The 21,169-nt window shown below is 43.0% G+C and overlaps 3 protein-coding genes across 6 annotated transcripts; all 3 read left to right on the forward strand.

The window, feature by feature from the left end:
• Positions 1–1,905: 1,905 nt before the first annotated feature.
• fam133b (family with sequence similarity 133 member B) lies at positions 1,906–8,164 on the forward strand. 3 transcript variants are annotated; one of them, XM_084484477.1, is made up of 11 exons: positions 1,906–2,038; positions 2,531–2,625; positions 3,848–3,926; positions 4,297–4,557; positions 4,673–4,714; positions 4,852–4,926; positions 5,372–5,470; positions 5,630–5,668; positions 5,909–6,001; positions 6,616–6,666; positions 7,004–8,164. In XM_084484477.1, the coding sequence occupies exons 1-11, from the start codon at positions 2,015–2,017 to the stop codon at positions 7,088–7,090; spliced, it is 945 nt and encodes a 314-aa protein (XP_084340603.1). In that variant the 5' UTR covers positions 1,906–2,014; the 3' UTR covers positions 7,091–8,164. The 3 variants fall into 3 exon arrangements, with proteins under 3 accessions (XP_084340603.1, XP_084340604.1, XP_084340605.1); XM_084484478.1 differs by having other exon boundaries at positions 5,633–5,668; XM_084484479.1 differs by having other exon boundaries at positions 4,676–4,714.
• A 433-nt stretch (positions 8,165–8,597) lies between these two features.
• On the forward strand, positions 8,598–12,767 carry LOC311365081 (progranulin-like). Its single transcript, XM_084484599.1, has 8 exons — positions 8,598–8,692; positions 8,912–8,995; positions 9,880–9,910; positions 10,360–10,518; positions 10,657–10,980; positions 11,762–11,842; positions 11,977–12,117; positions 12,292–12,767. Exons 4-8 carry the CDS (start codon positions 10,360–10,362, stop codon positions 12,418–12,420), a joined length of 834 nt encoding a protein of 277 aa, XP_084340725.1. The 5' UTR covers positions 8,598–8,692; positions 8,912–8,995; positions 9,880–9,910; the 3' UTR covers positions 12,421–12,767.
• A 341-nt stretch (positions 12,768–13,108) lies between these two features.
• LOC311365121 (uncharacterized protein) lies at positions 13,109–17,412 on the forward strand. 2 transcript variants are annotated; one of them, XM_084484639.1, is made up of 7 exons: positions 13,109–13,343; positions 13,841–13,933; positions 14,145–14,297; positions 14,420–14,545; positions 15,336–15,368; positions 15,700–15,879; positions 16,170–17,412. In XM_084484639.1, the coding sequence occupies exons 1-7, from the start codon at positions 13,142–13,144 to the stop codon at positions 16,901–16,903; spliced, it is 1,521 nt and encodes a 506-aa protein (XP_084340765.1). In that variant the 5' UTR covers positions 13,109–13,141; the 3' UTR covers positions 16,904–17,412. The 2 variants fall into 2 exon arrangements, with proteins under 2 accessions (XP_084340765.1, XP_084340766.1); XM_084484640.1 differs by having other exon boundaries at positions 15,700–15,867.
• The last annotated feature ends 3,757 nt before the right edge of the window (positions 17,413–21,169 follow it).

Here is a 21,169-nt window from a genome sequence, read left to right on the forward strand (position 1 = left end):
ACTGTTCATTTTGAATAGAGTTCGGGCTCTCCACAAAATAAATAGTCAGCTCTAACGTGGGCTGCGTGGCATTAGTGTTAAGACAATGAGATGAGAGCATGGAAACTTTAGATTTCATAGACCTTGTTTTTTATCAATCAACTGGTGCTTATTCTTTGCTTAAAGGCAAGCCGTCATGTGCATTTATCATTAATTATGGCAAGTATTTTCTATTTTGATAAATTATGCACAGGCTTAACATTTGCAAAGGAAAGTCACACATCGGCACTATTCAACAACCATACGTTCAGCGCAGGATTATGTCACAGAAGATATTCTGTATTTAATTTTTAACGTTATTGACCGGTCTTACTATATGCTTGTTATCATCTAGGTATTACTTGATTTATTTTTGTATTCTTTTTTTTTTTTTAAGATGCTGCAGAAATTTTCTTTTTTTTTTTTTGTCATGCCGATTACACCACAAGTCGATGTTAGATGGTCATAGAATCAGTGTGAGGTTAGGTTTGCAGGTGAGGCATATAACAGGAATAGCCATTTGGTACTGTTCAATATATATACATATATGTATATATATTAGTGCTACGTGCGAGCTCAGTGATAAATAGCTTGAAGATGCTTTAGTGATGGTTAGATGTAGAATAGAGATTGGCAATTTGTTGATGGAATGTTGTTTGGAGATGTTTATTTTTCTTTGTAAACCGAAAAAACGTGGCAACGGGACTTTTTGATTCTGTGGGTATCAAGCATTGACATGCTTTATTTTGGATTCAGAACGACTGATGAATTTACTGTGGTTTTGTTTGTTTTTTTGGTAATGAAATGCACAAATATTTTTTTGCGTTGAGCAGTATGCTAAATTTCATGCAGAACAGTACCATCCTTAACACTGGTTTACTTTTTTTCTTCTACAGGTAGTGCTGCTAACGCACACACACACACACACACACACACACACACACACACACACACACACACACACACACACACACACACACACACACACACACACACACACACACACACACACACACACACACACACACACACACACACACACACACACAAACACAAACTCTAAAACTCTCTCAGGTTCTTGGTTTGGATGTCTGAGCTTCTTGGACATCGGTTTGCACATCTATGGATCATAACTCACTGACCACATAACTCTTTCAGGTTTTCTTTCAAGCTGATCAGCAGTCATGTCCTTGACGGCACTCTACTGAGATATTTAAAAGTAAAATAAATGTCTGAATCATAACTGTCGAAACGTCAATGTACAGCCACAGAAAAGGCCTTATAAGAAACTTGGTCATCAGATGACGACGAATACAATAACCAGCTTGACAAAGCATTGTGTGAAATTTTTCTATTGTCATTGGTGCATATGGATTTAATAAATACCACAGCTGGGTAACATTGGCGTTCGGAATGAGGTTTGTGCTTAATCGTCTGGAAAAGTGTTTAATATAATATACCAGTAAGATGCCCTCTTATGCACTTGACTTATTTCAAATCATAACCATTAAATACATCAAAATTGTGTATATATATCACGGCAAGATGTACTCTTCCTCTGCACTTGACTCATTTCAAATCTTTCTGAACCATTAAATAAATCCACCCAATAATTCTAAATATTTTTAAAAGCATGAATGAATAACATTTTTGCTAGATTTGTATGCAATATTTGTAATATGGTTAAATATGGAATAAAAAGTAATTGATTACTTATTGATTATAGCCTACTGTTTTTTTTCTTGTTTAGTATTTACCTACATTTGTAAATGGTAATGGATTTCAATGTTATTTTAATGAAATCCAAAGATTCTGTCTAGTGTGCAAGTGGCCTTCCTGACCTCTAGGTGGCGTACAAAGACACGTCTTGTTTTGCTGCTGAGCTTTTTTACAGTAGCGGAAGACATCGCGATAGGCAAAGCGAAGCTGCTAATGAGAGCAAGGCGTCAATGTGATATTTATATGATTGCTTTCTTCCTATTCTGTATAGTTGATCATGGGAAAGAGGGATAACCGAGTGGTAAGTCGTTTGGCAAACACACGCCTGTCTAACGAGAGCGTTAGTTATGAAAACGAACTAGCGGTATGAGCTACATGTAGGCTAACCAGCGCAGTGCTAGCTAGGTCAGCTAACCACAAAGCAGTCGTGCCGTTCAATAGCATAGCTGTAGCTAATGCTACACTGCTAGCTAATTCAACCGCTCTAGGCCTCGATTGCGATGCTAACAATTGAACGTGTCAACAGAGATATGCACCTCGTTAAACGGCTTGGCCCGTTTCATACTTTATTACTCAACTATTGGGTGGTTTATTGTTTCAATAGCGGCTTGCTCTCGTGCCTCGTTCGTGACGTCATCGGCTCAAGCAGCCCAATAATAATAATAATGCACCTGGATGCGGTGTTGTCCTGTTTACCTGCCGCACAAGATTCAAAAAACGTCTTCCGCATATGTGGCTTCTGCTCCCTGATCGATGCTGTCCAGTGTTGCTGACCGGTTCTGCTTCTCTCTAGGCATACGTCAACCCCATCGCTGCTTCACGGTCAAGAGGACCGACGAGCTCAGGACCCAGCATCCAGGACTACCTGAGCAGACCTCGGCCGACATGGTGGGCCACGTTACAGTCCCGACACTGCTCGTTACAGGACGTATCGCTGAAGTATAATAAGAACTGCCATTGCTATACTATTATTAATATATGAATGGCAATGTCATCAATGGAAACCGTCCCACGTCTGATGCTATTAAAGGTTTATACGCCGTTTATGAATCACAAATCTAGGCACCGTGGATAACACAATATGCAGTTACTTGTTTATGATAATCAAAATATGAAATTGTTTTTCTTGGCTGCTTGTCAGATTCAGTTTTGACTCTGGTAACTTGTGATTTTTATGACATGATAGACGCAATTCTTAATCAAATAATGAATAAATGAAGCGCTCTAATCGACAATGAAAATAATCATTATTTGCAGCCCTAGTGCAAGATATGATATAGATAGATAGACACAGCCAATTGCTCTATAAACGAGAACCGACAACTGATCATCTTACATTATTGTGGTGGTTAATTGCATCATAATTAGTCTGTTGTTTAGGACAGTGTACTTAGTAATTTGCCTCTTGTGCATAAATATTGACCGAACGATTGCTCTATAGAGAGCAGTGCTGCTGCACGACCGCCTCCTGGGCAGATATACATCGCTAGACACAGGACTGCTACTGGTGATCCGTCTTTAGTTCCCTGTGACACATCGCTGTAATTCGGAGCGTCAATATCTGTTGAATATCCAATATCGGTCTAACTTAAACAATTATATACTTTCAAACTTGAGATGTGCGATTGGTTTGATACACCACCACAACAGAAGTATGCTGCTTGAAATGTCACTTTCAGTTTTGATGTTGGGATGATGTCTGCTTCCAAACATTGCCAAAATACAAATCGGCACTATCAAATATGTATTCATTAGATGCCGGAAAAAAGTGTGTTTATATTTTTGACGGTATTTAATATCATGCTTTCTGTATTTCTAAATATCCTGGTATACCGTGATACCTCCCAAGCCTAGTGGCCACTACTGGTTAACGAAACAAACACTTAGTAAACTGGCATCTTTAGAATTGCACCTATTGAATCCCCTTCTGAACTCTTCATCCACTTGAACCAATGAGTTTCACCTCAGTAGAATATGTAACCCAGGCACTTACCCTTGCCCAGGCTCTTTTCCGTCTCCCCCCAGAAGTACTGCTATGACATTGTACGACCGCTGGATCCCAGATTCATATAGCTGTTCCCCTAATGTGTGTGTGTGTGTCCCCTCTCAGGGAGGAGGTGAAGGAGCAGCTGGAAAGGAAGAAGAAAGGTTCCAGAGCCCTGGCAGACTTTGAGGACAAAATGAATGAAGTAGGTTATTTAATGTTTAGTGTAGTGCTTTAATATTCCCCCAACTAGATGTGCATTTTATATGGATTAGTAAGCCAACCTGTACCAAAGGCTGGTGGGCATGGTCCAAAATAAACGCCTGCAACCAGCCAATGGCGGATGCCTCCTCTGGCCAGTCAAAAGACAATTCTGAAAGTGAATTTTGGACCCTGCCGGTTGGTCCCCCGATTAAGACAACGTTCACACCGGACTGGGCTGAAAGGTTTGGCCAACCCAAATCTCTGAATGAGGAGCCACTGCAGTTGGTCTGTGAGCAGGTGTTGAGTGGGGGTTGCATCAGTGTCCGACCTTATCTGACTGAGTTGTTCCCCCTCATTCGCTGATTTCACAGAGCTGGAAGAAGGAGCTGGCCAAGAACCGAGAGAAACTGTTGGCCGACCGAGAGAGAGAGCAGGAGAAGCAGAAAAGAATTGCGGACAAAGCAAAGGAGAAAAGTTTGGCAAGCAAAGCAAAGGTGATGAATATCGCAGTGAAAGGACAGGTCTTCAATATAGTAGTCAAAGAAAAGGAGATAACTGTAGCAGACAAAGAAAAGGAGAAAAAAGTATTGGACAAGGAAAAGGAGAAGGAAGAGAAAAAGGAGAAGAAAGAGGTACATCCACTTGTTCATTTTTAAGACTCATATTTACACACTGCCACTGTTCTTTCCTGAAGTGTGCCCCCTGATCTCATTTTAATCTTTGTCCTGTTGTCTCATTTTATTTTAGAAGAAAAAGAAGGAGAAGAAGGAGAAGAAGAAATCCAATAGGGTGAGGAAAGCTGTTCAGGGTTGTGACTGATGCTATAGTGCCTCCGGTCCTCTGTTGCTCTGTGTGTGTTGTTGTATTGTTTTGTGAGTTGGCGACCCCAAGTCTAATGAGCTCTGCTTTGATTGTCTTTGGTCAAGCATTCTCCATCTTCCTCCTCCTCCTCATCGAGTTCTGATTCCTCCAGCAGTTCCTCCTCAGAATCTGATGATGAGGTACGTTGGACTTAAAGGCAAAAAGTACATAGTGTTTTGTTCAGTCATTCTATCCATTCTGAAAAGTGCAATCGGACACACTAGTTCACCGTGACGTCCCAGCAACGACCGCCTCCATTCTGGGAGCATTCCAATTTTGGCTCTTACTTGGGTATAAAGGTGTTTTAGTTCTAGTCTTCTAGTATTTAATCAAGGAGTTTGTTGTCATTATTGGGAGACACTGTTGTGTTTGATCATGCGAGACGTGGTTTCATTAGCCTAATGGTATGTGTTAATGGATTCAGCAGCTTACAGTACCACCACTCACTTGAGTCCTCTCAATATGTAATATGATAATACGAGTATCGCCAAGGGACAGTCCCTGGATGCACTCTGATGTACGATCCACTTGTGCCATTCCTTTTGATCGGTTTGTGCTGACGTGTGTTCTGTTGGGTCTACACAGGGTGAGAAAAAGAGTGTAAAGAAGAAGCGGAAAAAGAAGAAGTCGTCGGCCAGGAAAGCTTCGGACGGCTCAGCCGCAGAGTCCGACGCGGAGAGCAAGGTTCGTTCAAGTCCTGAGAACCGCCAGCCCATCGGCTGTTTTCCTCTCCCACGACGTCACATTTTGTGTGCGACTCGTGGGCCACGCTGCATGTGGAGGTTCATGTACCTTTTGTGTTTTGATCCTGGCTTTAAACGCCTTTCTATGTTTCCTTCCAAGAAGAAGAAGAAGAAAATCAAGGAGGAAGGTGACGAGAAGGTAAATATGAACTGACCGTAAACCGAAGGCCGAACATGTCTTCACATGATGGCTGGCAGGTTTCATTGTGTGTTTGCTGGTGTCACGAGTCACGACGTGTCTTGGGCTGAATGTGTGTTAGGCTGGTTGGGTGGGTGTATTTTGAAATAAGCCATTTTTAATAGTAGTATTATCAACGCACTACACCATGTAATACGATTGATTCCATGGGTGCCTTGAACCCTGTGTGCTCTTCCTCAGGACGAGAAGAGCCGGCACAGGAAGAGGAAGGCGGAGCGAATCCACAAGGACTCTTCCTCAGGGTCCTCTGTAGACTCCGAAGGGGAAGAGGCTGTAAGTACACACACACAAACACAGTGTTGTCAAGATACCATCATTTAGACTATGATACCTGCCCAAATTTCTCGATACTGAAACAATACCACGCATACACCTACAACATCAAGAGGCCAGACCGCCTGTGTGGGAGGTGCAATGAGTTGTGTGTTCAGATTTTGTGTGCAGGATGATAATCCTGGGTTTGCGATTCATCCCCGAAAGGTGCAAGACTTGCAGTTCATGTCATTTACGTTTTTTATTTTCACATTCAATACAACTTTAGTGTGTGCTTTCTTGTTTCCTTCTTTATACATGCTGGTGTGTTTTTGACCATGAATTTGTTTTTTATAACGATAATTAAATTATTCTAAATAATTAGATCAAGCTCATAGGGTTATTAAAGCTTTTACACGGCATGCAGTAATCTGATGTCCTCTATACTGGAGTTTGTGATTTTCTTCATAGTTCTTCTTTATATATATATTGGATACCAAGACACACACACACACACACACACACACACACACACACACACACACACACACACACACACACACACACACACACACACTATGTGAAGGTCGTCACTGCTTTTGCAACATGGTGTGGTTTTGTGGCCTCTCCCCCAGGTTGAGGCCAAGAAGAAAAAGAGAAGCAGTGAAGAGAAGGACAGAATCACAGTATGTGCCTTCTACTGCAACTACTGCAACATATTTTGATTTGAAACTGGAATAATTGTATATATTTGTGCATTTCTGAAGCTATAATGCAATAATGCAAGTTTTCTATATTTGAACATCTGTCTTTAGTAATTCAATGATTAGATTCTGTTGATCAGCTCATCCAATACCCCACTAGTCGTTTGAGCACCCAAGAGCTTTCCCCCCTGTGAACCCGTGAAGACTCTGTATGCACACTTCTACTGGTCTTTACCTGAGTCACGCACCAGAAGAGATGTACATCAAACACAAACACAATCACAACTCGGTTTATTCATTTTAAACTCCACGTGTGCAGAAATCCAAGAAGAAGAGGCGGAAGAAGCACAAGAAGCACGGCAGGAAGAGCAAGAAGAGGACGGCGTCGGGCTCGGAGCACGACTAGGACCCACGGGGCCTCATCGCTGGGACCGCACTCACTACGGACGCCCTCTCCTCCTCCTCCACTACAAGCCCCCTCTCCTCCTCCTCCTCCACTACAAGCCCCATCCCTCAGACCGTGGCTATCCCCGTGGAAGGAACGCCTACAGACTTCTGACGCTGGTTTCCCCGTTCCCGAGTCTGGACACGACACTGTGGGGGAGCCGGGAGCGTCATCTGACGAGACAAGCCAAGGCTCTTTTTTGCTCTTGTTTGTACCATTTAATTTTGTTTTTTTGTTTCATTTTGTAGATGAAAGTTAATTGGTTTGGACGACGGGGTGACATAAACTTTGAAGTCCATGCACGCTTCTCTCCCCCCCGGCTTGTCAATCTTGCTCTTGGACCCAGGGTTGAGCCGCTAAGCGAGGGCTGTGTTTCTGTGCGCTCGTTTACCGTGTGTGTGTGTTTTTTTTCGCTTGTTTAGTGTGTGTGTGTGTGTGTGTGTGTGTGTGTGTGTGTGTGTGTGTGTGTGTGTGTGTGTGTGTGTGTGTGTGTGTGTGTGTGTGTGTGTGTGTGTGTGTGTGTGTGTGTAAAAACCGTGGTGTCATTCTTCGGGGAGCTTTTGTTCTGTCAACATGGAGTGATATCAACGAAGCGCTCCATCTCACACAGGCACACTGTTAATAATGCAGCTCTACACCTCTGTGTTGTCTTTAGTCCCTAGGCAAGTACGGTGTTACTGTGGCGACAGTGTCATGCATGTGCATTTTAAGACCTCTTTTGTCTTGCCAGCCTCATATTGAAGTTGGATTTATTGACATTTTCAGCAGTCTAGTCAAGATTTATACAAGGGATAATTTTGAAAATGCTCTTTACGCAGGAATGTTGATGAATGTGTTGACATTGAAGAATTCATTATTAAAGTATTCTTGTTTAGCTCTGACTAGAGTTAATTTATTCAGACTTTATTCCAGCATGACGTGGTCTTTATACAATCACCTGAATGTGTCGCTATGCAACTGCAGCTTTCTGCTTGGCTGCAACATTCACACGGGAACTGGGGAAATACCTTCATCACATTTGCTTCTGAACAAAATAAAAGATTTTTCAAGAATTGGACACTAAAGTGGGTTTTACTATTAAAATAAATCCAGATTATCATTTTGTCAAAGCTTTCTAAATGCCTACCAGCAAGAGTGCAGTTCAATTAAAAAATGCTAGTGGAATTGTAGTGATGTGAACAGCCTTGCAGTGGTGCCCCTAAAGGGTTTAATCAATCTACATGTAATTCCATTACAGAGCCGATTATTAGTTCAATGGATAAGCCTGAATGAGAAGTAGAAGTGAAATGGTCCAGTTCAGGCATGATTACAAGTAAATATAAAAAATATCACTTTCTCTTCCCCTTTAATCCAGAAGGTAGTTTCAATATGTATCATGATTGCACATGATACATACCAGATGAGAAGTAATGAACTTTGGCAAAGCCCTTAATACAGAACTGACTATTCTGATGGGGAACAAGGAAGCAGCAGAGAACCTTTTTTGTTTGATTTATTAGTGTATTTAGGAATTGATTTACTTTATAATAGGTAAATTGAAGTGAGGAAGGAACTGTAAAACAGGTGAACTTTAGTCACTAGTGTAGGGAGTAATTATTGTTTTTGTGCCATTGCTGTGTTTAATACAGATTTCAACAGATTTCTTGATGAAAACATCTTTAAACATTTGAAAGTGAAAATGAAATATTCAATACGCATATTTCTTTCAACCATTATGGTGTATATAGTTTTTTGTTGTTGTGCTGCTGAACCCCTTTTCCCCACACTCACTGTGCCACGCAGGACCTAGGGGAGCCTCTCAGCCCCAGAGGGTCCCCTGTACACCCGGCCACTAAGACAGGGGACTGGATCATCAGGCTCAGAGAGGTAGGCTGGCTGTCTTTTCTCAATCAGACAGGAAGAACGGAATGAAAGAAGCAAGGAAGGAGGAAAGAAAACAACATCAAAGAAACGTGTTCTTGGCTTTATTAGAACAGGATGGAAGGGTCCGATGGCATTGGAGGGATGCGCTGTGATGGGGTCTCCTACTACCCATCAGGGACCTCCTTCTGTCAGGGCACTGCAGACCACTGGAGCTGCTGCCCTTACCCCATAGTAACAACACAAGTTATGCGGTTGTGAAAGGCACAATATGTATCATGAATGCACATGATACATACCAGATGGGAAGCAACTGGTTTGCAAAACCCTTAATACAGAACTGACAATTCTGATGGAAAACAAGGAAGCAACAAAAAATGTGGCAAAACCGTTAAGAAACCAAGAAACCAAAATCAAAAAGATGTAGTTCCTTATTGTTGTGATTTACTGCTTGATTTTCTATTCCTTAAAATACTTTTAAAAAGTCCCTTTATAATTAACCCATGCCAGAACAGTCTATTAGATAGAGCTGTCTAGTCTATTAGTGGTTATTGTAACTAGCACTTAGTAGATTGGTTATCTTTCTGTTTGCCTATATGTCAGTGTATACCACAGGCCGACGTGAGGCATATTTATTTATTTAATATTGACTTAAATGGCATTCCATAACGAACTAACTGACTTACCATTGCCTTCAGTACTGTTTGTGTACTTTGTTTAAATGTTTGCCCCATTTGTCTTTTGGGACAAATCATCATAATCTAAATAATTGGTGGTTTAAATGGGCGGGGGGGGGGACATTATTTCTTACTTCCTCATTATTAGTTGCCATATAAATAGATCTGCTATTCTGAGTGAACTGAATTAATTTGATGTGGTGCATCTGATAGGAAGAGATCCAACAACTGCCAGACTGAAAAGGTAAATGACAACCACACATTTTTTTAATTGTTCAAGATTCAAATGATTGTAATGCAATTTGCACAGGTACAGGACAGGTAAAAGGTGTGATAGGAAATAGGAAAGTCCTCTAAACATTTAAAATATATATATATATACACACTGAATTATATTTATTTGATATACACAGAATTATTGCACCATGAATTATTATGAGTTATTGCACACAACAATGGGACAAATAGACAAAGACATGTATGACAGAGATAAAGGTAGTGAGGGGGTGAGTAGTTTTCCTTTATTTTGCGTGGTGAGGGTTTGTTAACAATGTGAAAGTGCTTGTTTAAAGCACCACAGCCTAAGCAGTACACAATTGACCAACCCTCACCCAATCCCTGACCTGCTTACCAAATACACAGCTCTATATCTGATCATCATTTTTAATCAGACCAACTGTTCTTGCACTCCAGATGTGGCGTTACAGTGTGTTGGTCCTAGTGGCCGTGGCCGTGGGTTGGAGTGTGCAGGTCTCCTGCTACATCCTCTGTCCGGATGGAACTACATTGTGCGCAAATGACGACACCTGCTGCCAGACCGCCGATGCATACGGCTGCTGCCCTTACCCACAGGTGTGTGTCTGTGTGTCTGTTACACATTTCAATCCAAAGCGCCTTATGGTGAACAGTTCGGGGTGTCTTTTAACAAGCAGGTACGAGTTAGGACATAACCAACTACCCCCCTCCCATCCCTGCATCCCTCTCTCCCAGGCGGTGTGCTGCTCCGACATGGCCCACTGCTGTCCAAACGGCTACGATTGTCACACCGGCAGCCAGACGTGTACGAAGGAGGGCCACCCACTGCTCCGCGTACCCATGAGGCAGAAGGTGTTCCCTGGGCAACCGGGCGGCTCCCTCTCTACCCTTCCCCTCTCACGCCTCCAGGGGCAGCGTGACGTTCCGGGTCAGGGAGGAGCTGAAGGGCCGGGGGGTCGGCCGGTCGACTGCGGAGAGGAAGACGACGGCTCCTGCCCCTCGGGCACGGAGTGCTGCAGAGGAGACGGCGGAGGCTGGCTCTGCTGCCCCGTCTCCGCTGTGAGTGGAACTGATGAAGAATTATTATTTTTTTAAGGACACGTCGGCTAGCAAAATATTTTATTTAATATTAGAGCATGATCATGGGAAGATACAGGCAGCAAAAGTTGCCAAGAATACATTCAATGAGACAATGGGTGTAGATTATTATGCGGAAACTTTTGCATTGTGGGTAGGCCTATAGTAAAGGTAACAAAGGTGAGTGGGAGTGATCATCGTGGAGAGTTCAGGATTGGAGGACAAGTTAAACTGCAAGTACATATGTCTGGATGTCAGGAAGAGGAAGGGAGGTATCTCCAGGTCCAAGGAGAATGTAAACAATTCCTTTTAATGTTAATAGCAAACATATAAACACGATTAATATAATTTGTGTATACTTGTATATTATAGTTAGTTCTGATTGATATTTCCACGACCGGACTCAATCAAGTGCCGGGGTATTGGAGCAACATAGAACCGTTTGTTTGATGAATTCATTTATTAGTGTATTTAGGAAATGATTGACTTTATAATAGGCAAATTGAAGTGAGGAAGGAACTGTAAAACAGGGTGAACCTTTGTCACTTGTGTAGGGAGTGAGTATTGTTTTTTAACCATTACTTTCGTGCGATTGCTTTGTTTAATACAGAGTTAGATTTCTTGATGAAAACATCTTTAAACATTTGAAAGTAAAAATGAAATATTTCAATACACACATTTCTTTCAACCATTATGGTGTATATTTCGTTTTTGTTGTCGTGCTGCTGAACTCCTTTTTCCCCACACTCACTGTGCCAATTAGGACCTAGGGGAGCCTCTCAGCCCCAGAGGGTCCCCTGTACACCCGGCCACTAAGACAGGGGACTGGATCAGGCTCAGAGAGGTAGGCTGGCTGTCTTTTCTCGATCAGGAAAGACGGAATGAAAGAAGCAAGAAGCAAGGAGGAAAGAATACAACATCAGAGAAACATCAGTTTGGAGTGATTTGATATTGATTTATTTCTCTTGGTTTTATTAGAACACGATGGAAGAGTCCGATGGCAGGGGAGGGTCCGATGGCATGAAAGGGATAAGCTGTGATGGGGTCTTCTACTGCCCATTCGGGACCACCTGCTGTCAGAGCATTGCAGGCCGCTGGAGCTGCTGCCCTTACCCCATGGTACCCATCACCATCTCTCTCTCTTAGGCTATATAGCGGTAGTTAAATAGTAGCTATTAATACATACGGAGTACACCACAAGTTATCCTGTTGTGAAAGGATCAAGTTATGAATTGAAAGGCCTATTGAAAGGCCTATTTTGAAAGTGACTCATTGTTGATTTTGTTGTTGCAGGCCCAGTGTTGTTATGACGGGGTTCACTGCTGTCAATATGGCTACATCTGTGACGTCTCGAGCATGACCTGCTGGAAGGGGTCCACTGACGTCCCTTCAGGAGAAAAGAAGGACGCTAGACGATACTGAGACACAAAAGCACATGTGCAGTCTTAACTTCAATTACCAAACCCCTGCATAGCCTGTCTGATTCAGTCTGATTCTTACATGTTCTTTGAGATGATTTGTTCCTTATTTGATTGCCAATAGTTGAATAAACTGCCATTCTGAAAGCTAAATATTGTCCTGATGATCTCTTAGGCCAAGTGGCCAATTATTTTTGATTCCTTCATCTCTGTATAATGGTGGTGGAGGTGGTAGAAATGGTGAAACATGGTGATATGACTACTGACTAATGGCTACTGTAATTTTGAGAGTTCATTCATTATAAATAATTGATTGCTTGTGAATGTATAATGGATAAAACCATTCAAATCACATTGTTTAAGATTTATTAAAAATTTCAATACAATTTAAAACTCCAGTGCATCTGAACATCACAGTGTATCGATCTTCCACAAATACCAAACAATAATGGAATCCCATTAAAGGTATCACCATTAAATAAACCATTAACAATCATAAAAAGGTATAGATATACACACAGTATACGAAGCAATGAGCCTCACACTGCCTACCAACCTTATTCCCAAGGGTCATGAACCCACGACGGTCTTACCCCTCCAGTCCTGAAGGTGGCGACATAGCTGGCATGGTAAACCCTCTCTTGTTTGCTTGTTTTTACACACCATTTGTTTGGCATTCTAGATATTCTGTGTGAACCTCAACGTTTGTTGAAGGTTGGGGAGAAATGTATCCTTCAAACATGTCTAAAATAGACGAGATCAGGGTCTATGTCAACGAACGACTGCGCTCCGCCGCGGTGGAGATCCTAGGTGTGATCGAGAAGACGATTACGGACTATGAGGACCAGGCGTCGCATCTGAAGCGAGAGGCGGACCGTCAACGCAACCTTCTGGATATTGTTTTGAGACCAAAGTTGCCTGAAAATGGTTTGTAATAAACCACACTATTGCCGTATTCCTCGAGGGAAATGTTTTATTTAAAGGTTTACGCTATATTATCTATTTAGGCACGCTCCGAGACGTAATGCAGCATGAATGTTACAATCTGGGGAAAACTGTGGACATTGTGTCATCAAAACGCCCCCGTTTGTATTGGGTTATTATTGTGTCAAATGATAGCATTGTTTTTTTTCCAGTTAAAGTTGTCTTATTCTGGAGATTCAACAGAGAAATTAGTAAATAAATAATGATTAGTGATCAAAATTCACAGATCACTCAAAATTAGTGATCTGTATGATTCAGTTTAGAATTGTCATATTATATATATACTTTATTTGAGACTCGTCCTGAAAGAGGTCAATAGCAGATAATAAACAAATAATAAGCGTACAATGCAGGATACTCACAGGTGGACAAGGTAAGAAGTTCCCAGTACAAGGTACTGCAAAGTACAAGGTACTGATCCCTTTCCCCTTGCCTTCCAGTTCCATTCCAGCCCGCTGCCACCAACACACAACAACCAGAACCTGGATTCATGTGCCAGCCTCTCCCAGTCCGAAACCCCAGTCGATCCAGCGGTACGGTATATGGCCCGGTTCTTTTCCTTCTTTCCCCTCATACATCAAAGCATAGGCCCCAGCAGTATGACTTTATAGACCTAGTTGTTAATCCATTGTTGTTTTGGACTAAAGCCATGAGTTCATATATTGCTGGTATAAAATTAAATGTTATTGATCTATTTGATCAGAATTGTATGAATCAAACTTGGAACATTTTGTCTTCTTTCAGAGCCCCTTTGTGCATTTACCTCGCGTGAAGAGTTCCTGAAGTTTGCTTCTGTGGGCTACTGTCCGTATTGCTGCAAGGCCACAGAGGCCAGTGAAATACATCTGATCAAGAGGCATTATTTATTTGCCATTCATTACACTGATAAAGACGTTGGTAGGTTTCAGCTGACAGCAATACGAAAACTATTTGTTATATTATTGTCTCTTTAAACGCATCTTTCTATATTGTAATGGAGAATTGTGTAAAATTACACTGTTCTTTTTTGAATCATTTAGAAAGGTTTACTGTACCGTGTACCTGTAAGGAGAGGATTAAGGGCCGGAGTCACTGGCACTGCCCAGATTGTGGAAAGACCATTTATCGAAAGAACAACTTTGAGATGCATCTCTCTAAACAACATGGTACGTTACTACGTTTACTTATCTTCTGTGGTTTTGATTAAAAAAAGTGATGTAAAGTGCTGCTGAATTGTATACACCAAGTTAGGACCCTCAAGTCTAGGGGATAGGACATAAAGCCAACTCAAATAGTACAGACACTGGATTTCACAAGTAAATAAAGGGTTTATTGCAACAACAAACATATATCAAGCACCCATAAAGGTCAAGGAAGCTATATATCATCAGGGTGAGCCTGGGCCAAAATGATAAATATAACACGTACCTTAAAACAAAATAGTCTAATAGCTCCAAAGAGATAAAATGGGTAAGCCTAGCTCCCTAGCTCAACATAAACAGGAAACAATTGGGCACCAAATGAAAGGCCACTCACCCTACCAGCTTCCTACAGGGCCAAAGCTTAAACAAACCTTTAACACATAAGGCCAAAGTATGGCAATGGCTAGTAGCACCACAGAATCAGAATTACGAGGGCCGATGGCCACCGTGGCAATAAACCACAGAAAGTGCACCGCTAACACCAAGAACACAAGAGCGCCTTTGTGATCATGCACGAGCTTGATGGAGCATCAGAGAGGGTGAGGCCTTTTCGCAGGCGGCTTGGCTCTCGTTGGTTAGCCTCCACCAATCAAACAAGCTGGACTCCAAGAAAGCCATGTTTGTAGTCCTAAAATAAAGCACAGGGAGAGAAAAACAGAAATGGGGGGAAACTAAAACCCCACAAAGACACTGGAACTTAACTACTGTTTATTGACTCTTGAATCTATATGTGCATTTTTGTTGTTCCTGACAGGTCATCTGTTATTGCAGCAAAGCCAAGATCCAGGTAAGTTCTTTTAATAACTAAGTCAGTTAGACGACAGTGTTCACATCTCATGTTCAACAGCATTGTGTGTTGAAGCCAAAATGTTAGAAGATCCGCAATGACAAAAGACTATCGTCTCACGTTTTATTCTGAGCTGAATCTCATGAGAAAACTTCATAAAACTTCATAATATTCATAAAACTAGGATCTCTCCCATGATTAAAGTGCAGAGTCGCTGAGCTTTTGTTTTTGAATAATAAAACATGTTCAGTGGAGTGGCTAGTGGTCGGCTACAACTGAATCCACCGTACGCCGCTTTGGACGAACCTTCTTCCTCCTCCCTGTCCTGTAGAAACGTTCCAGGCCTCCGCCACGTTTGGAGAGGACGACGGTCCTCCGGAGGAGTGGCTCTGGCCCGAGTTCAACAGCCTGGACCAGGAGGAGGACGAGGAGGAGCCCCCCACGCTGCCCCACATCAAGGAGGAGCAGGAGCCACTGTGGATCGGCCTGGAGGGGGGCCGTGAGTTTACAGGTGCCCACCGCGGTGCGCCACCCTGTGTGACCCTGGGTTCATCCCTGAAGAGGGAACGCAGGCGTCACGGCAGCAGAAATAACCATTCAAATTCAACAGGATGAGGTTAAAGATAAGGATGGCAATCTGAATGTTTTCTATGTATACACATCAAGATGAATGTAGACAGAATACACTAAGGTCAATCTTTGAAAAAAATAAAAAATATATATCAAAAATATTATTGACATGATTTACAGGAAATGTGGTCTGCTTGTAACCACATCTCCTCCTCTCTCTGCCGTCTCCAGTGCCTCCTGAATGGCCCTGCAGAAAACCCCAAGAGGAGCTGGAGAAGCTCCAGGTCAAGAAGGAGGAAGAGGAGCGGAGCGAGTGGTGCTGTGAGGAGGAGGCGGCGGCGGCGGCGGGAGGGCCGCCCCGTGGTCCGCAGAATGCCATGGCAACGGTCGCCCACGTTGAAGCCTTCCATCAGGGCCTCGCTCTGACCTCCTCTTCATCCTCCCCCAGCTTTGGAAACATCCAGAGTGAGGTGGAGAGCGTGGAGAGAGGCGCCTTCGCCACTACGTCCTCCATGATGCCCCAAGTGGACGCACACCTGGGAGGAGAATCCACTGGGATGATGGAGCTAGCCGGCGCCTGGCAGCAGCAGCAGCAGCCCCACGACGACTGTTCCCTAGGCAACTACAAAGACCCAATGGATGGCCAGAGGGAGGGGGGCGGAGCCTGGTTGGGTTTGAAGACGCCGCGGTCCAAGAGGGCGAAGCACGGGAAAACCAACGGTTCCCACGCCGGCTTCAGGTGGAGAAGGCCGGGGAGGTTTTCCCCTTTCCAAAGCCCCAGAGGCCCTCATCGATGTAAACTGTGTGGGAAGGCCTTCTACTGCGTCTTGACCCTGCTGAAGCACGCGCAGACACACGCGCAGGACGCAGGATGTGTGTGCGTGGTGTGTGGAAAACAGTCAGAGTCCAGAGAGGGTTTGCTCCAACACCTACAAACTCACAAAGAGAACTTCAAGACATTTTAGTTGAGTTGAATGCTTTCTGACAATAAAAGAGAGGAGGGAAGTTTTTAGTCGTGGTGTTCAAAACAGATATTTATGCAGATGAATTTGCTAAACTATGATATTGTATAGGTTCCATTCTATGGGATTGATAACAACTTTGATCAGGTATCGGTATTGTAAAACAATTTAGAGCATTTATTCAGTAAAATAGTAAAAGCACATTTAAAATGTAGTCTTCGTAGAACACACTACGAACACACTACCAAGACTACGAAGAAACATACTCTTGAAAACGGAAAGCTCCACTCCACTATATCATCCAATCACAACCCCTCTTTAAAACTGGATTATACTGGAAACGGCTGTGAGTTCCTACACGCTAACAAAGAATTTCAACAGTTTCTTGCAGTATATACTTTTTTTTTCAAGTCTGCTGATAAATTAAAAACTACTTTCCAAATGTGTTTGATTACCTCAGTGACATTAATAGACAAACCCTTTTTATACCATTGTTCTAATGTCAAATTGAATTGTTTTCAGAACTACAATGAATTGTCTAACTACAATGAATAAAATCTGTAAAACACTATTACTTCTGTAAATAATTACAATTATTTATAGCAGTCCGTCCAAGTTCAAATGCAGTGGAAGCGGCCCTCGAGAATCAACTACTCGTAATATTAATGTCATGACTATCTTTCTACATAAGAGGCAACATTGAGATATGGGTCATAATCTTTTACGTTTGTAATGGTAAGCTGTTATGACCGCCGGGCCCGGAGGAATATACATTTGTTTATTGATATAAGTTATGTTGCAGATTGTATACAGAGGAGCCGACTCCTCCCTGCTGTTCAATGTGAGATATCCCCAACTCACACACGTGTTTACGAACAGACCATCAAAGCATCACGGTTTTGGTAAGAAGACTCGCGCTCTTGTTGTTAGTTTCCACCTTCCCCAGCAGGAGGTGCACTTGCTCCACAGCTCCTTTCCAAGGCCTGTGGAGCCGTGGCCCGGCGGTACATTGTGGCCCCAGGGGGGGGCCCCCACACACCTGAACCCGCCATACGGTGGACTGCTTGAGCAGAAGCTGGTCCTGCTTTTCAAACCGACTAGCTTCTGGCTGACCCATATTGGGGGACTCTGACTAAAATATGTTGGTAACAGACCCTCTCCTCACTTTGTCGTGATTTTTATGGCACTGTTATTAAACTCATGCTAATGAAAATCAAGTGTAGGGAACTTTAATTTATACATATAAAAACATACAATGTATATAAAAACATAATGTATGTGGAAAACATGAACGTTTTGTATTTGGACAGTGATGTTCAAGTCACTGTGCTCCACATGAAGAGCAGAGGACTATGAACTATGGTCCACGGTCAAAAACATGTAAACTGAGTCAACTCAGGCTCCACTTTGGGTAATTTTTAGTCTCATACTATAAATATTAATATTATTTGATTGACAATATACTGTCAATCAAACCAATCCGAAGATTCTAAGTCCAAAACCTTAACTCTTTGGGTTCTATGATGTCACAATGCATAGAGGGAGCGTATAGAATCTTTGGTGTGAGGTCACTGGCTCTGAGGGATCCTGGGGTCAGTTGCTTGCCGACTCCTTGCCGTTCACACATCCACTGCCCTATCGTCAGCGTTTGTCCTTGATCGAGCGTTTACTACTGCTTTACTTTGCCTTTCAACTTTTTCCATCATACCATCTGTGCCAGGTAAGAGTTCTCGTTTGTTTCAATGTTACATTTCCACAAACAAAAACACATTTGACAACCTATAGAATGAGGCATTTTCCAAAACAGTGTCGGCAATGAAACCTCTTTAAACACAATTTCTGTTGCAACATACAGGAGATGGAAAAGTGTAAGCTGGGGTCCATCGCTGTAGCCTTCATTTATATGTTGCTATATGGTTTAGTTTGTGGTGACCTCCAGCAGACCTGATCTAAACCGCAACCTTTGACCTTCCCGGTTGTGTAGGTGTTGTTGCTCGAGTTGGATCCTTGTTAAACATGGACCCGGAGCCTCTGGGCTCCGGCCCAGGTTCCACCCTGCAAGACACAGAGGAAGAATGGTTTGAGGCCATGACCGACACCGTGCCTTCGGTGGTGATCGCTCACAGCCTCTCAGCGGAGCTTGTGGCTCCCCAGCTGTGCCTGCAGGTAAACATCAGCTTCCATCTTGTGTCCAAAAGCATTTATCATGATTTTTTTTTTCATGACACTGTTATGACCTCATGCTAATAAAAATTGAGTGTGGGGACCTTTCATTTATACATATAAAAACAAACAATGTATATGAAAAACCTAATGTACGTGAAAACAGGAACGTTTTATCACAACTCATTCCCTATTTGTGTTGCCTTGTTGCTTTTGTCAAGCTCTTCATGTTGCTATTTTTTAACGATAAAAGTATAAATTAGATTTGCCCTCTCCCATTGTCAGCCACAGCCGCGAGCCCTCCAGCCCGGGCTCTGGCTGAAGGCCCTGTACCTCCTCCTGGCCCTGAAGGGGCTCCTCTGCTCCTCCCCGTGGGTCCAGCAGGTGCTGCAGCTCCAGAGAAGCCTGTTGAGGTGGTTTGGATCAGCCACACAGGTGAACATTCAGATCTTCCCTTGCCGTAGTCCTTGGCAAATGTCCATATGCGCTTGTTTTCATTGGATGGTACTGTGATAACTGTGATAGTCCCATTTCAGTTCATAACAACATTTTAAATCCCAATCTTCTTGCTTTCTTATGCTTGGTTTACTTGGATAAAATGACACAGGTAGTAATGTAGTGAGTACTACTATTACATAAGGCTGTGAAGTGCACTTTTTATGACCCAAACTAAAATAATGTTCTCTTTCTCTCTTGTGTGAAGGACCTCCACAGGTCTCTCCGTGGGGCCTTCCCTCTCGGCACCACAGACTCCACAGAGATGACCTTCTCACGGCCACGGCTGCAGGAGAAGCTGAGCCATCACTCTGGTGAATGGGTTGGCAACAGCAGCAAGGGCGTCACTTTGTGTTGAAAAGTTGTTGAAATGATGAAATGACCAAAACAAAGGTTTTTACCAACACTTTTTCGAATAGTGTTGGTAAAAAAAACAATCCCTCTTTAAACACAATGTATGTTGCTAAATACAGGAGATGGAGAATTGTAGGCTGGGGTCCATCTCTATAGCCTGCATTTATATGTTGCTCCATGGTTTAGTTTGTGGTGACCTCCAGCAGACCTGATCTGAACCCTAACATTTGATTGTCACGGTTGTGCAGGTGTTGTCTGTGGAGTTGGTTCTTTGTTGAACATGGACCCCGGGTCTCTGGGCTCCCGCCAAGTTTCAACCCCGTCTGACACCGATGAGGAATGGTTTGAGGCCCTGACTGACACCCTGCCTTTGCCGGTGATCATGCACAGCGTCTCACTAAAGCTTGAAGTGTCACTGAAGTGCTGTCCCAGCTGCTCCTGCAGGTAAACATCAGCTTCCATCTACAAATAATAATCCTTTCTAATTGACTCTGAATCAGGTGGTGGCTGCCCTCCGCCCTCTCCCTCCACACTTCACCATCAGCTGTGACCTGGTGGAGGTTCTCCTGGTTCAGCTGATGCTCACGCTGCACCCTGTGGATGGTTCTGGTGACCGACCGCTGAGTCCACAGGACCTCCAGGAGCTGTTTGTCCATGTAAGATGAATAAAGTACCCATCTCATCTAACCTAAGCTAAATGTTTTAGCTGAGGATGATCATTTAATATGAAAACCCTAGATTGTCCTGAATGGGATCAATGCAGAAAGTTTCAAGATGATATTTCACGGTCCCATCATCATATATTCCTTTTGTGAAGAACCATGTGATTGCATGAGGTTCTTCTAATAATCTGGCTGTTAACTATGAACTGAACCCTTCTCCAGATGACCTCAGTCACCCTTCGGATCCTGAACAGCACCCCAGGGGTGGCTGTGGATACCCGCTCTCCGCTTCCACTGTGCAACACCAGACAGTCGGTGCTGCAGCTCCATAGCAGCATGTTGAGCAAGTTTCAATCAGCCACGCAGGTGAACATTCATCCTTTCCTTGCATTTGTCCTTGGCATTTGTGCAATTACCTTTGTTTTCATCCGATGGTATGAAGGGAGTGTTTTTGCTTTGAAAGTGTCTGTGCTTTAATTTTGAGAGACCAATGGTGCTTCTGAAAAACCGACTGTGATACACTCACATGTCAGGTCATAAAGAACACAAAATCCTAATCTTCTTGCTGGAAGTATACTTTGCTTTTACTTTCTTA

Source organism: Micromesistius poutassou (assembly GCF_964030765.1).
Source record: "Micromesistius poutassou genome assembly, chromosome: 20".
NCBI lineage: Eukaryota > Metazoa > Chordata > Actinopteri > Gadiformes > Gadidae > Micromesistius > Micromesistius poutassou.